Raw genomic sequence first — 13,508 nt, forward strand, 5'->3', positions numbered from 1 at the left:
CTAGGTGCCCCAAAGGTATCGCTGCCCGGCTCATGGGGCCCATCCTGGTGCCAGACTGAGCCTTGGAGGCTTAGCGACAGGAAATGAGGAGAAGGGGGAGGAGCCAAGGAAGGAGGAAGGGCTGGAATGCTACCCAGCCAGCCCCCTGTGTCGGAACAAACAGTGCTAAGCACTTGTTGTTCATGTCAGAATGCCCAGGTGGCCCCAGTCCCTGCCCCAACTCCCTTTGGTGCCCACAACCGGGCTCCGGCACACACTCCCTTCCGGGTATTATTCTGACCCCGGAGGGCACATCAGGAGGGGAGGTGCCCTGTCATCTGGCCAGGCTGGTCACGACCCAGATCTCAGACTCGGCCAGGCTTAAACCATTTCCTGTCCTGCCCCAGGGGATGTGCTTGAGGCCCAGAGGCCAGGGGTTCTGGCCCATCAGAGCTGAGGAAGGGACCTGAAGGCATCCTTCTCATTTTGCCAAAGAAAGCGGGAGCCCAGAGAGATGAAGAACGTGTCCAAAGCCTCCCAACTGCTTAGAAATGACACATCCAGAGTTCCCTCTGTGCCACAGCGGGTTAAGGCTCCAGGGCTGTCTGTGTGGTGGTGCGGATTCGATTCCTGGCCCAGCGCACTGGGCTGAGGATCTGGTGTTGCTCCAGCCATAAGGTCGCAGCTGTACCTTGGATTCAATACGCTGACCCTGACTTAAGCATCTATCTCCTATTTCCCAGCGGCAGAGAAGGAGGCTCAGAGGTTACATAACCCGCCCTGAGAGCTGGTAAACAGGGGCACCAGAACTCACGCTGCGCCTGATTCCAAAGCCCACGTTCTTAGCCACTGAATGCCACCATCTCCCACGGTGCCTCCATGGCCCCGTGTTGCCCCCACCCTGTGCCATGGGAGTGGGGATGGTAGAGGTGAATTCTGCCCTCGGGAATGTGCCATGGGCAAGAAAGTTTGGAAAATATGGGTTAGACAAAGTTCCTCTGGGCCCCACCCATGGTCCTGAGCGCTCAGACCTCCTAGGATCAGGGTGCTCTTCAGGGGCGGCGGTCAAGTGTGTGGGCTCCAGAGCCAGGTGCCTGGGTTCAAATCTTGGTTCCCCCTTTACTAGCTGGTTGTGTGACCTTGAGCTGCTCATAAAGCTCTCTGGGCTTCGGCTTCCTCATCTGTAACAAGGGAGTGACGATAATAGGGCTTCTCCCATGGGGTAATTCTGAGGATGCAACAAGTTCATAAGCTGAAGCCCTCGGAGCAGTGCTTGGCTTGTAGCAACGACTTAGTAAGTGCGAAGTGACTTGATGTAACATGATTATTTCATGATGGGCACTTCTCCTCTGGACGCAGTGCAAGAAATGTTGTACCTCAGCTGACCCTGTCCCTAATCTGATGACCCTATCCGCTGAGGGGGTTCTCAGTGGGAAGGCAGTGCCTGGAATGAGTAGGGGGAAGGCCCCGCTTCCCCCCCTCCTCTCGTGCCTGGATGGGAAGGACTCGGGGTGGAAGAGGAGGGGCAAGCTGGCTTCCCTGGTACCAGTGCCATGGCCTGCCCCTCCCCCTTCCCTGTCACTGAGTGTCAGAGTCACACTGAAGGGGCAGGCACAGAGCCAGACAGCCGCGTGGGGACCCGTCAGACCAGTTCCCTTAGGCCACGGCTAGGGTCTCAGGCCAGGGCCGTGTGTGCTGAGACTGGAAAAGGATGCATGAGTGGGGGTGATGCTCTGGGGCGTCCGTGTCACCGTCTGCAGCCAGAAAGAGTTACACCAGGAGCTTGAAATCTGCCACCAGATCGCCTAGGACCTTGGCCCAGCTTTGTCCCTTAGCAGCTGTGCAACCCCAGACTTGTCACTTAGCCTCTCTGTGCTTCTGCTTTCACATCTCTAAACTAAGATGATGACATTAGTATTCATCTCACAGGGCTATGGTGAGATTACTTGGTATGATAAAGCAAAGCTCATAATAGCACCTGGGACAAAAGCACTACACAGCCATTAGTGACTACCATTATTTGGGCAGGTTGGATAAAAGCATGTTTTCTGAGTTAGAGAATAGAGCCCCAGCCCCCACAAACAATCACTCAAAGAGGTACACCCCAGACTTCTCTGACCTTGTAGGACCCACCAGAGATCACCCTGACCTTGCCCCTGTCTCTAGACAGATCGGTCCCTCTATTGTCTGGGTCCCAGACATCAGACAAGAGCTCATCTCCCCCTCTGGTTTTCCAAAGGTGATGCTCTTCCATCCTGCTCCAGCATCACCTTTGCCATGGTTGTAAGTCCTTTTTGTATCTAACCTCAAGCCCTCCTGCTGTAACCTGCTCTCGTTTTCTCTTGCCCTGGTCTAGTAGAAATAGAAAATGCTCTCTTCAGACCTCAGGAGGTTGATGGGGTTCCCCTTTGGTTTTCTAAGAGGTGGGTATGGCCTGAACGACTGCCAGCATTGTTCTCCTGGGGCTCTGGACTCTACCTCCTTATAAGAGCCACCCTTCACCCTGTGTGTCCATGCTCCCTGTTAGGCACCCGCCAGACCAAAGGCATCATTCAGAGATGAGAAGGGTAGCTTCCCAGGTACCCAAAGTCTCTTAAACCCAGACACAATGGGCCGAAACCACCCCATCGCCACTCCCCAGAGATGGTCCTCAGGAGAGGGCATGGCCCCTGACTCTCGCCCTAAAAATCTAAGTTCCCTCTAACCATTAATCCGTGCTTGCCCCCACCACCCACACACACTTGGCAGGGGAGGAGCCTTGATTCTGTGCCTCTGACCCCATCCACACTCTACCAACCCTCACCCCCACCCTTCCGGCCTCCCCAGGCATAATAGCCCTTCAACTCTGGGGGACTGGGGGAGCCAGGAGACAGCCTGGCGGCCTTCTCCACCCCTCCCAGACTTTGGGTCCCAGGGGATCCTCCAGTGACCTCATTGTCCTGACACCTGACCTTCCCCCCACTCCCCACCTTGCCTCTCTGAGCTGGGAAGGGGACAGGAAATGCACAAGTAATTATAGCCTGAGAGGGAAGGAGGGAGGGAGGGTTCCAGCCCACTGGCTCCAAGCAGTAGCTACGCCAGTGACCTGGGAGGCTGGGGGTGGACAGCTAAGCCCAGGAAGGCGCCTGGCTCTCCTGCCCCCTCCAGAGCGCCATCTGCAGCTGGACCCAGGGCCATGAGTCCCCTCATCAGGAAGGCCCAGAGAGGGACGGAGGAGGGGAGGGCTGGGGACTGATACGTAGATTCCCTCTGTCCCCATTGCAAGGAGATCCCCACCAGGCCTCGGTTGTCTCAAGTCAGCTTCACATTCTGGTAAGTACTAATGGTGGTTGGAAGCGGTAGGAGGAAGGTGGCAGAAGCTGGTGGTCATTCTACACAAAGGGACTTGCTGATAAGAGAGGAGCTCTCCCCAGTTGGTCATCTGCTCCTGCTTTCCTTCCCTCCACTCTTTAGCCCAAGTGACCTCCCTGCACCCTACCCTCAGGTGGGCCACATACGGGATTCACCAAATCTCAGATAAAGAAACTCTACTGAGTCTGGGTGGTTGGCAAGAGATTCTCTGCTAATTTGGATCCTGCAGCCATTACCCTGTCCCCCCTTCTCTCCCCCCTTTTTCTCGCCTTCATTCTTGCAGCTCCACAGATATTCCTCACAGCAAGGGGATCTCTGTTCATCTCGGAGTCCCTCAACTTCTCAGAATCCTTCCCCGAGCCCCCCAAAGCCAATGAATGCCAAGCAATGTTCACACGATCACCTCACCCCAAAACCAAAAAGCAGACTCCATGCAGTTCAGTCCTCACTAAAGGAGAACGTTGCCATGGTGATGTTTCAAGAATGGGAACCAAGCTTCCCTCACCCCTCATTTGACCTGTGCCCCCCCCCGGGATTTCATACATGCCCCCCTCCCACCTGGAGAACACACAGGCACCCAACTCAAGGCACACAGAGGTGACAGATAAATGACAAATCCCTTTCCTCTTCCCCCATGCCTGAATAGAGGGTCTTGGGCAGCACACACAGTGCAGCTGCATGAGCCACCCACACGCTCCAGCCAAGCTGCCTGACCCCCTGTCCACTCCAGCAGTATCCCCCACGCCCTCAAGAGCAAGTGGGGCCACCAGCAGCATGTTCTGTTCTCCCAATCCAGGGCCCCCTCCAGCCCTGGTGCCCGAGCCTGGCCCAAGCAGGGGATGGACACTCACCCAGCGAAGCCCCTGGATGCGGCTGGGGCGCTGGTGCTCCAGCAGCAGCTGGTAGGAGCAGCTTCGGGGCCGGTGCATCCTCCTCAGCACCATGTTGAGCAGCGTCCCCTCCGGCACCACGTCCGGGAGGCCTCCCACCGTTGGTGCTCCCAGAGCTGAGCCGTCCTCCACAGCCAGGCCCACCTGCCAGCGGCTCTCACCTGGCCAGCCCACCTGTGACGAGAGGAGGACCGCAGACGGCCATGAGGCGAGGGCTGGGGCAGCTGGACCAAGACGCAACTGCCCCAGGCAGAACCACTTCCTCAGAGTCCTCAGGACTGGTCAGGCGGAGGTGCTGCACCCCTGCCAGGAGCCGGGGGAGGGACAGGAAAACCTTCACTGGGGCCTGCCGGTCTGGCGCATTTAGGGGTCTCCAGCTGGCGCAGAGCAGTGAACAGGCCCGGTCTTCTTTGGAATGCTGCCCCACCCCACCGCCCATGGCCCCGCAGGGATCTCCACCAACTCCCTATGAGGCTCTGGACTCATTGGATCCCCCAGAAATGCGGCTTCAGCTCAGACCCTTCTTTCCCCCTCCTTCCTAACCCTTGAGCAAGCCTAGAGCTCTCTCCCACCCCATCTCCTCCACCGCGTCAGCTTCCTCTCCTGCTCCCCCTCCCTGCGACCCCACCTCACCCACCTTCATGTTCCTTCTCAAGCTCACACAGCCCTGCAGTTTCTAGCAAAAGGCTGGGGGTGGGGGGGACTCCCCCCAGCGAGTCCCCCGTCTGCTCCGCGGCTGTAAGTTCCAAGCGAAGTGAACAGGCCAATTCCTAGCTGGACCCGCTGTCAGGTCAGCCCCAGCCAAGCTAGGGGGAGAGGCTCCTCTTGGGGTGGAGGCGGGGGGGGGAAATAAGCTGGGGACTTGGGGGGGGCGTCCCCCACCCCCAGCGACAAGGAGCCCCGAGCCTCCCCTCCGTCCCAGAAGAAAGAGCCAGCTGGCACCGGGCACTGAAGCGAGGCTGCTGCTGGCACTGGTCCGGGCGGGAGCTGTCACACCCCCTGCGCGGCCCGCCCCCTTCCCCTCCCGGGACTAGCAGAGGGGGCGGGGAGGACGCGCCCGGCCCCGCGGTAGGAAAGGGGGCGGGCACGGGCAAGGGGCGGAGCCGGGACCCCGGGGGCAGCCGAGCGGGCCGGAGCCGGAGCCGGGAGAAACCCCGAGAGGCAGAAGCAGCCCTGGGGTGCGTGCCCGGGTCGCGGCGGCCGGGGTGTCGGGGTAGGGGCTGTGAGCCGCTGCATTGGCCGCCACGTGGCCGGGAGGAGAAATGCAAACAAGGAAACCCGGGGAAGGGGGAAGGGGGTGAGTCATTGCAGCCCCACCCGGGAGGGAAATCCGGGCTGGGGCCGCTTCCCGGCCGGGGGCGTCCTGCCTCCTGTTTCTGTTCAGGGTCTTAAACAGGCCGGGGGAAGGCTTGGGCCGCTTTCCCGTGGGGAATCCCGCTGCCGATCCTCCCAGACACACGCCCCATCCGTCCCTTCTCCCGGCGCTGCACACACGCACGCTCCGGGCGCGGGTGGGGAAATGGAGACTGGAGAGGAAGGACGGCGTTCCGGGACGGTGAGGGCTGGCGTGGTCGCTGAGCTCCCAGAGGAGGGGGCTTCGAGGGCCACGACCCCGGCGGGTGAAGGCCCAGCCTGGGATTCCAGAGTCCTAGGCAGACTTTGCAGGAAGGGCCATCGCCTCCCTGGGCCTCTGCTCCCACCGCCGCGCTGGTGGCCCAGCGCCACCCTCTTTACCCTACTCCTGCTTCTGGGAGGGCGGAGAGACAGTGGCTCTGGGACAGCGACTCCCCTGGGGCCTGTTATTGCTCGGGGCGTCACTGAGGGTTTGGGAAGGAGTGGCATGGCCCGCCCCAGGCTGTCTGGGACTCACTCCCTTTTTGCCCCATCCGTGCCCCTTCCCCTCTGCGGCGGAGACTGCCGAGACAGAGGAAGACATCTATCAATCCGCACCCCCGCCTCCCTGCTCCCCGCTCTGGGCCGCCCAACCCTTGTCTTCCACTGGGAATTAATTTGTGATTAAAAATCTCAATCTTAATGTGTATTAAACAAAATCCTCCCAGGAGTTTATCAAACTATAAGATCCCCCCACCCCCAATTCAGGTTCAGTCCTATTGACATGATATGGAAAATCAGTATTTTGAACAAGTTCCCCAAGGCTAGGTTCACATTTTGAGAAACAATGGTAGAGTGTTAAATGCCCCCTCAGGGAAGAAGGATGGAGGCCTGAAAATGTCTGGCCCCAAGACCAACCCCCCCCCCCATGCAAATTCTGGGAATTTGGAAGAATGAAGAACAGCTTGCAGGTATATCAGGCTGGAGTCACAGGTGTCCTTGGAGAAGAGAATTGCCAGGGAGTGGGGAAGTGAGTTGAAATTTCAGGTTGCCAGTGCCAATGATCTGGTCTAGAAGTTCTTGCAGGGGAGCTTTCAGAGACTGGCAGTGGGATCAGAAAAGTGTCCCCCATTTCCTATTCACCCTGCCCCTACTTTGGGCAGGTGGAAAAGCAGGTGAGTGAGGCAGGACATCTGCATCCAGGTAGACCTCTCAGCAGGTCACAGTAGCCGGTAAGTGTCTGGCACTGTTCCAAGTGCTTCCCCATATTTGGTATTTGGTATTTCATCTCTGCCACCACCCTGTGGAGAAGTACTGTGGTTCCCACTTCAGATGGTGAGGATGAGGCTTAGAGCTATTAAGAAGCTTGTCAGTGATGGAGCTGGGCTTGAACCCAGGCTGCCTGGCTCCACTTAACGCCCAGGCTATACGGTGCTGTGTGTACATCACATTCATTTTTCTAATCCGGACTAAGAGAGGAGGCCATGGAAAGAAATACTGAGTGTGGTGGGGGCGTAGGGTACAAGGATCCAAAGAAAGGGATTCAAAATTGGTGAAAGTAAAAGCGTCGAAAGCCCATCATCCCTTCTCGGTGTCCCCTCCGTACTCCCCTTTCCTTGCTTTTCTTTTCTCACAGCTCTTTCTCATTCCCCATCTCCTGGAAGACTAAGAAGATGGCCTGGGGTGATTACCTGTTCACTGATAGCCAGGGGAGACCTTGGGATTGGACCTTCCACTTGTCTCATCCTTATCACTGGCAGGCAAAGCCCCCACCTCCCACCAAGGCAGATGATGGATGAGATGGTTCCTTCTCAGGATCCCTGGGTGGGAACCGGCCAATGGAATAACCACTCAGTAGAGTCACTGATGGAGGCTGGGGGGTGGGGGGTGGGGGGTGGGGCAGCAGACTAGAAGTGTGTCTGAAGAAGACACTTTAAGCCAGATGGTGAGTCATCATGGGGACAATCGTGCCTCGCCCTGGTGCCACCCACTCCTGCCCCGACTATCTTTAGATGCCTGAGAGGCGTGTTAGGACAGATAAATAACAATGGTTAGCGGGCACCAGGCCCTGATCTTGATACTTGTCATACATTCACTGATTTCTTCACAGCAATCCAGTGGAGAGGCACTGTTATCCCATTTCACAGATGAGGAAGTGGAGACATGGAAAGGTTGACTGACATGCCCAGGATCCCACAACTAAGAAGACATGGAGCAGCGAGAGATTCTCCAAGCACTTGGGAGTCTGTGTGCGTTACCACTCAGCAGTCCTGCTCCCCAAACCACTGGCAGCTCCGGCGAAGAGGGAGAAGCCCACATCCAGGGTCGTTTCTCCTACCCCTGGGTGCACAGACCCCAAGGTTAGGGGGACAGACAGGTGATGGAGGCTGAATAGCGGGGCACCTGACACCATCCACTCACGTGATGTGCTCTCTGCCGGGCTGTGAGCCTCCTGGAACCCTGCCTCACCCTCTTTGGGCAGGTGGCAGGGGAAGGCAGAGGCTCCCAGGGGAGCACCAGGGGGTGTCATTGGGAAGGAGGGTCTCGCTCTGGCTGTGGCTCTGGGTTGTGTTCCTCCTGCCCAGGCCTCTTTGCTGAGCTCTACACTGGAGGAGCCCACGGCTTCCTGGATCTTCACAGGTGCCTCTCTCCAAGTGTCTAAAACTCCTTTCTCACCCCAGCTGCCTCTCCTCCCCACCCCGCCTCTCAGATCCCTGCAGCAGGAGCCCCACCACAGCCTAAGCAATGCACCTGATACCTTGGTCCCTCTTTCCCCCACATCCAGTCAGCCTCCAATTCTGGTTGATTCAACCAGCAGATAACCTCTTGCCTCCTGTCCATGCCCCATCCATTATGCCCATCATTGAAAATGCTCTAGCTCAGTGACGGTCTCTTCTAGCACTTACTATGGGCAGGGTGTTATGTTTACTACTTTGGAGACATCATCTTTTTTTTTTTTTTTGGTCTTTTTAGGGCCACACCCATGAGCCCAAGGAAGTTCCCAGGCTAAGGGTTGAATCAGAGCTGTGCCTATGCCACAGCCACAACCTCAGCAACTCAGGACCCAAGCCACATCTGTGACCTACACCACAGCTCATGGCAACACTAGATCCTTAACCCACTGAGCAAGGCCAGGGATTGAACCTATGTCCTCATGGTCACTAGTCGGGTCATTACCACAGAGCCACCGTGGGAACTCCGAGACATCATCTTTTAATTCCCACAACAATCGCTGTTTACAAGGGGGACCACTGAAGAACAGAGAGGTGAAGTCACTTGGCCAAGGTCACACAGCTAGGAAGTAGTAACACCAGGCTCAGGCAGTCTGACCACAGAGCCCACAGTGTCATTATTTTGTACTGCCTCCCCATCACTGCTCTCAACCTTGCCTTCCTTGCAATGCCACAAGAATCTTTAATTCCTTCAATGGCATTTCTTGTAAGTGCCAGAAACTCTACTGTAAACTGGAGATCTAAAACTGGGCAGGGGAGTTCCCATCGTGGCACAGTGGTTAATGAATCCGACTAGGAACCATGAGCTGTGGTGTAGGTCGCAGACGCAGCTCGGATCCCCTGTTGCTGTGGCTCTGGTGTAGGCCGGCAGCTACAGCTCCAATTCGACCCCTAGCCTGGGAACCTCCATATACCATGGGAGTGGCCCAAGAAATGGCAAAAAGACCAAAAAAAAAAAAAAATTTTAATTACATTAAAAAAAATAAATAAATAAAACTGGGCAGATACTGGGCCTCAGGGCCACAGAGCTTAGTGGAATTTTCTATGAGCCTTCCTACCCAGCACAGTGTCTGGCATAAAATAGGCACTTAATGCTTCCGGGCAATGAGATGAAGTCTGTGGAGGAGTCAGCTGGGGCCAGCTGTGGGCCTGTGCCCAGAGCGGGGCAGAAGAGACAGGGGCTGCTTTTCCAGTTTTTTGGAGGATGGTTTACTTCGTCTCCCTCGCTCCTGGCGGCTTCCTTGTTTCCTACGCTTTCCTCCTTCTCTTGTGCTGCAAACCTTGCTCACGGGGCTCAGCTGTGTCTTTTGAGGTTGGTTGGTGGGACCAAGAATGGGAGGTTGGAGGATGTTTTAGCTGATGGGCCTCCGGTAGGACGGAAGAAAAGGGCTAGCTCCAAGGCCGGGGGATGTAAGGGCTGTGCCTGGGCGCCCTGGCCTGCTGCAGCCTCCCTCAGCCTCCCCGATGGTCCCCCTTGGCCGTGGCTTATCAACAATGGGGAGCCGCTGAGAAGGGAGCCCAGGTACCCTCATCCTGGAAGGCCGAAGGTCCTCTGGCACTTGTCCAGGCTCCTTGCCCCAAGGGTGGTTCCAGTTCAGTTCCCACATCTCGTCCCCTGCCCATTCCTGGGGTGGGCGGCCAAGGCAGGGAGCTGGAACACTGATGGGCACTCAGCCAAACTTTCCTGGGACCGGCAGGTCACAGCCAGTCACTCATGAGCCACTGATGATGGTGGTAGAACAGTACGAGGAGGCAGAGGAGCCGTGGTCTCCGGCTTCTCCAGATGGGGGCAGCGGGCAAGCAGGAGGGAGGTTTGTGCGGGCGGGATGGGGCTGGGGGCCAGTGGGGAGCTGACCGAGGGGAGAGCAGGGACCCCACACTTTCCTGGAGGCACATTCTCCTGGCTGGTGGTCAAGCTACCCATGCGGGCCGGGGAGTCAAAGAAACGGTCGCTTAACAGGCCTGTGGTGCTGATGACAGTGGCTGGAGGGGAAGGAGAGGCCAGGAGAGCAAGAGGAAAGGCAGGGGCAGGTCTGGAGCTGTGCGAAAGGGAGGGGAACAGGCCTGCTTAGCAGGCACATTTGGCGTTATCTGAACACGCAGGAGGTGCTTCTCAAGGAGTGTGTGTGTGTGTGTGTGTGTGTGTGTGTGTGTGTGTGTGTGTGTCCCACATACCCAGGAGACACTGCATCTGACCTTGAGTGATCTGCGCTCTGAAATGGCAGCTCCAGCCCAGTTATGCTTTCCGTCAGGCTCAGAGCGCCTCTCCTTTGCCCTTGATCCTGCACCCCTCTGGAGCTTCCAGTCTGCACTTGCCTTTACCCCAAACAACACCGCACCGCAGCCTCTCCCTGGGGCTCACTGCTCCGCTTTCCCTCTTCCCAACATTCCGCATTCCCAGCCTTCCCCAAACCCTCGCCTCCAGGGCTCCCATCTCCCAACCCATCCTGGGCCCTTGGCTTTTGCTCAGAACTTAACCTCTGCACCCACCTTGCCCTCACGTCTTAGAGACTTGGCAGGGGCAGCTGCTGGAGCCCAGCGAGGGTTCTGTCCGGATCCAGAGCCCTGGTTGAGGAGACGGCAAGGCTGTGAGTAACCGGGCAAGCAGGCCAGGCTGAGCAGCCCCTTCCTGGCATCTGAGCAGACCCTAGTCCTGCCTCCAAATCCCGCTTGGGAAGTTCTAGGGCTGGCAGAAGCTGGACAGTCCAAAGACTTGGCACCAGACCCACTGCCCATTTCCTCCTTCCATGGAGGGCACAGTGAAAGGCGGGGGGGGGAGGCTACAGAGATGGGGTCCAGAGAGGGAAGCAGAGAGAAACAGGGTCTAGAGAGGGAAGCAGAAAAGAGAGGGGATGTCTGTAGGTCTGAGAGAGGACGGCAGGCTTCCCTCCCCTCCTGGGATCAGTCCTTGGCTGCAGGATGGAGAGGCAGCCGGCAGCTGCTCAGACTTCCCACCCAGGCCTCAGGAAGTTCTTCCTGCTCCTGGCCTCGGCGCCCTCTGCCTCTAGGAGCTTCGCCGCCTCCAGAGAAATGGAGAGACAGCGGGGGACTCCCCTTGAACCTGCTGCAGGGGCGGGCCTGGAGCCCACCTCAGCATTTCCCTTCTCATCCCACAGAGGATGCGGTGGCCTGGATCCTGACGTGGCCTCCAGGTCCCCCCAGGCCCCAGCTCCTCAGGCCTCAGCAGGTGGTGGTGGCTGGGGTCCTGGGCACTGGGCAAAGCAGCGGTTTCTCACCCACTGTGCCCCCAGACCAGTTCTCTCCCGACAGAGCCCAGCCTGTGTCAGCTCCTCCGGCAGGGCCCCGTTTTCCTGTCACACGCCTGGCACTCACCACAACTGAAATTAGAAATTTCTCTGCAATTGCTGAATTATTAGTATTCATTCCTCCTCCAAGAGAACGTGGGCCCCCTGCAGGCAGGACCTGGTGCTGCCTTGCCCCAGGCTGCATGCTTGGCACAGCCAGGGCGGTGGGCACAGAGGCTTCTGGAGTTAAGAGGGTGAACTCATCTCCCTCTCTCCCGCCATGGGTCCTTTAGCTTCCCTCACAGCTTCCTCAGGTCTGCCTTCTTTCTACTCACTTCTTTTTTTTTTTTTTTTTGCCTTTTTAGGGCCGCACCCGCAGCATATGGAGGTTCCCACGCTAGGGGTCTAATCGGAGCTGTAGCCACAGGCCTACACCACAGCCACAGCAACGCCAGATGTGAGCCATGTCTTCCACCTACACCACAGCTCTCGGCAACGCCAGATCCTTAACCCACTGAGCAAGGCCAGGGATCCAACCCGCAACCTCATGGTTCCTAGTCGGATTCGTTAGCCACTCAGCCACGACAGGAACTCCTCCACTCGCTTCTTGACACATCCCTGTCCCTCGCCCTGCCTCAGTCCGTCTCTAACCCACCGTCTTCCTCCTCCAGGAAGCACCTTCACGTGTGGCACCTGGAACCTCTCTAGGGTGGTATGTCTGGGTCCCACGCTCTGGACTAAGCACAGGTGACAATCTCACTTCTGGTTTCTTGATTGCACCCAGTGCCCTTATAGCTGGAGTTGGGGGGGGGCTCCCACATGTACTGATCGAGCCTCCGCGATGACTTTGTCATATCATAAATCCAATCCCCAGACTCAAATCTAAATACGAATATGTACTAATCCCTGTGCCAGGCTTTGTCCTTTAGGTACAGTTAATGCTGTCCCCTCCTGCCCTCAGCCTTCATATTTTCTCACTCCCCATGGCCCCAGGCTCCAGTCCATGCAGAGGTGAACTCCTGGCTTCATCTCTCTCTCTTCCTCTTCCTTTCTCTTCCCTCGCCCAACAACAACCCCATGGTGAAAAGGAAAGGAAAAGAGAGTTGCAGGAGGTACCTGTGATCGGGGGGTCGAGTCAGGAGATGGAGGTCACCAGAAGACCCGGAGATGCAAGCAGGCCCGAGCCCCAGGCCCTCCCTGGTGCCCCTTCCAAACGCTGCGGCCACGGTGATCTCACACACGCACACACGTCCTCCCTCCCCACACTTGGCGGTCTCTGATGCTTAGCCAGCTCTGGAGCTTAAAGACCTGCTGCTTCCGCTCAGCATCTTCTCACTCAGCGTCCTGCCCTCTGCGTGGACCCACAGGTTGTCACTGGGCAGGCAGAGGAAGTGGGGTCTCAGTGAGAAGCCAGACTGAGCGGTTTCACTCTAGCCGTCAGAAGTGAAGACGTCCCCCTGCAGGGACAGAAGGCAGCCACACCCCTAGGGAGCAGCACTGGGCAGGGGGAAGAGGCCAGGGTGACCCTGCCCAGATCTGATTCCTCAACTGGGGATTACTTCCCGCAGCCTGGGCAGCCTGAGATGCTCATGATGGGGCCACCTTCTTCCTGCAGTGAGCCACCTGCTCCTCCGCCCTCCAACAGTCCTTTCTGTTCTGTGGTCTATAAGCCTGACCTCAAGAGGAAGACAAAGCTGCAGAAGGGCAAAGAGGTGGGGCCAGGGGATCCACCTCTGTGTCAGGCACAGCCTCGGGCTGCCTTACCCAGGGTCCTCAGCCTTGAACTCCACAGAGGCAAGGGGTTGGGCAAAGTCTGGAGGAAATCTTGTGGCAACCACCACCTACATTCATGCACAGGAGATTTTTAGCCCAACTTTGCAGAGCTGGGTCTCAAGGCACAAGATTGGAGAAGGCTGCCTCCTAGAGCCAGGATCAAAGAATTCTTTCTGGACCGCCAGCCATTCTCTCCGTTATTCCAC

At 57.5% G+C, this 13,508-nt stretch overlaps 1 protein-coding gene across 8 annotated transcripts in view; it reads right to left on the minus strand.

Annotated features, from left to right (window-relative positions):
- The window catches only part of RAPGEF3 (Rap guanine nucleotide exchange factor 3), a 32,865-nt gene extending 19,636 nt beyond the window's left edge, over positions 1-13,229 (minus strand). For 4 of the 8 annotated variants that reach the window (XM_021092602.1, XM_021092601.1, XM_021092595.1 and 1 more), the window contains exons 1-2: positions 4,858-5,207; positions 4,182-4,394 (exon numbers count right to left, since the gene is read on the minus strand). Coding sequence is in view for 5 of the 8 variants with exons in the window: in XM_021092595.1 (XP_020948254.1) it covers positions 4,182-4,394; positions 4,858-4,863 (219 nt within the window). In the remaining 3 variants the exon portion in view is untranslated. Of the gene's footprint in view, positions 1-4,181; positions 4,395-4,857; positions 7,357-12,645 lie in introns of those variants that run through there. The other 4 variants (XM_021092600.1, XM_021092599.1, XM_021092603.1 and 1 more) reach the window with 4 other exon arrangements.

Source organism: Sus scrofa, chromosome 5 (assembly GCF_000003025.6).
Source record: "Sus scrofa isolate TJ Tabasco breed Duroc chromosome 5, Sscrofa11.1, whole genome shotgun sequence".
In the NCBI taxonomy this organism is placed as follows: Eukaryota; Metazoa; Chordata; class Mammalia; order Artiodactyla; family Suidae; genus Sus; species Sus scrofa.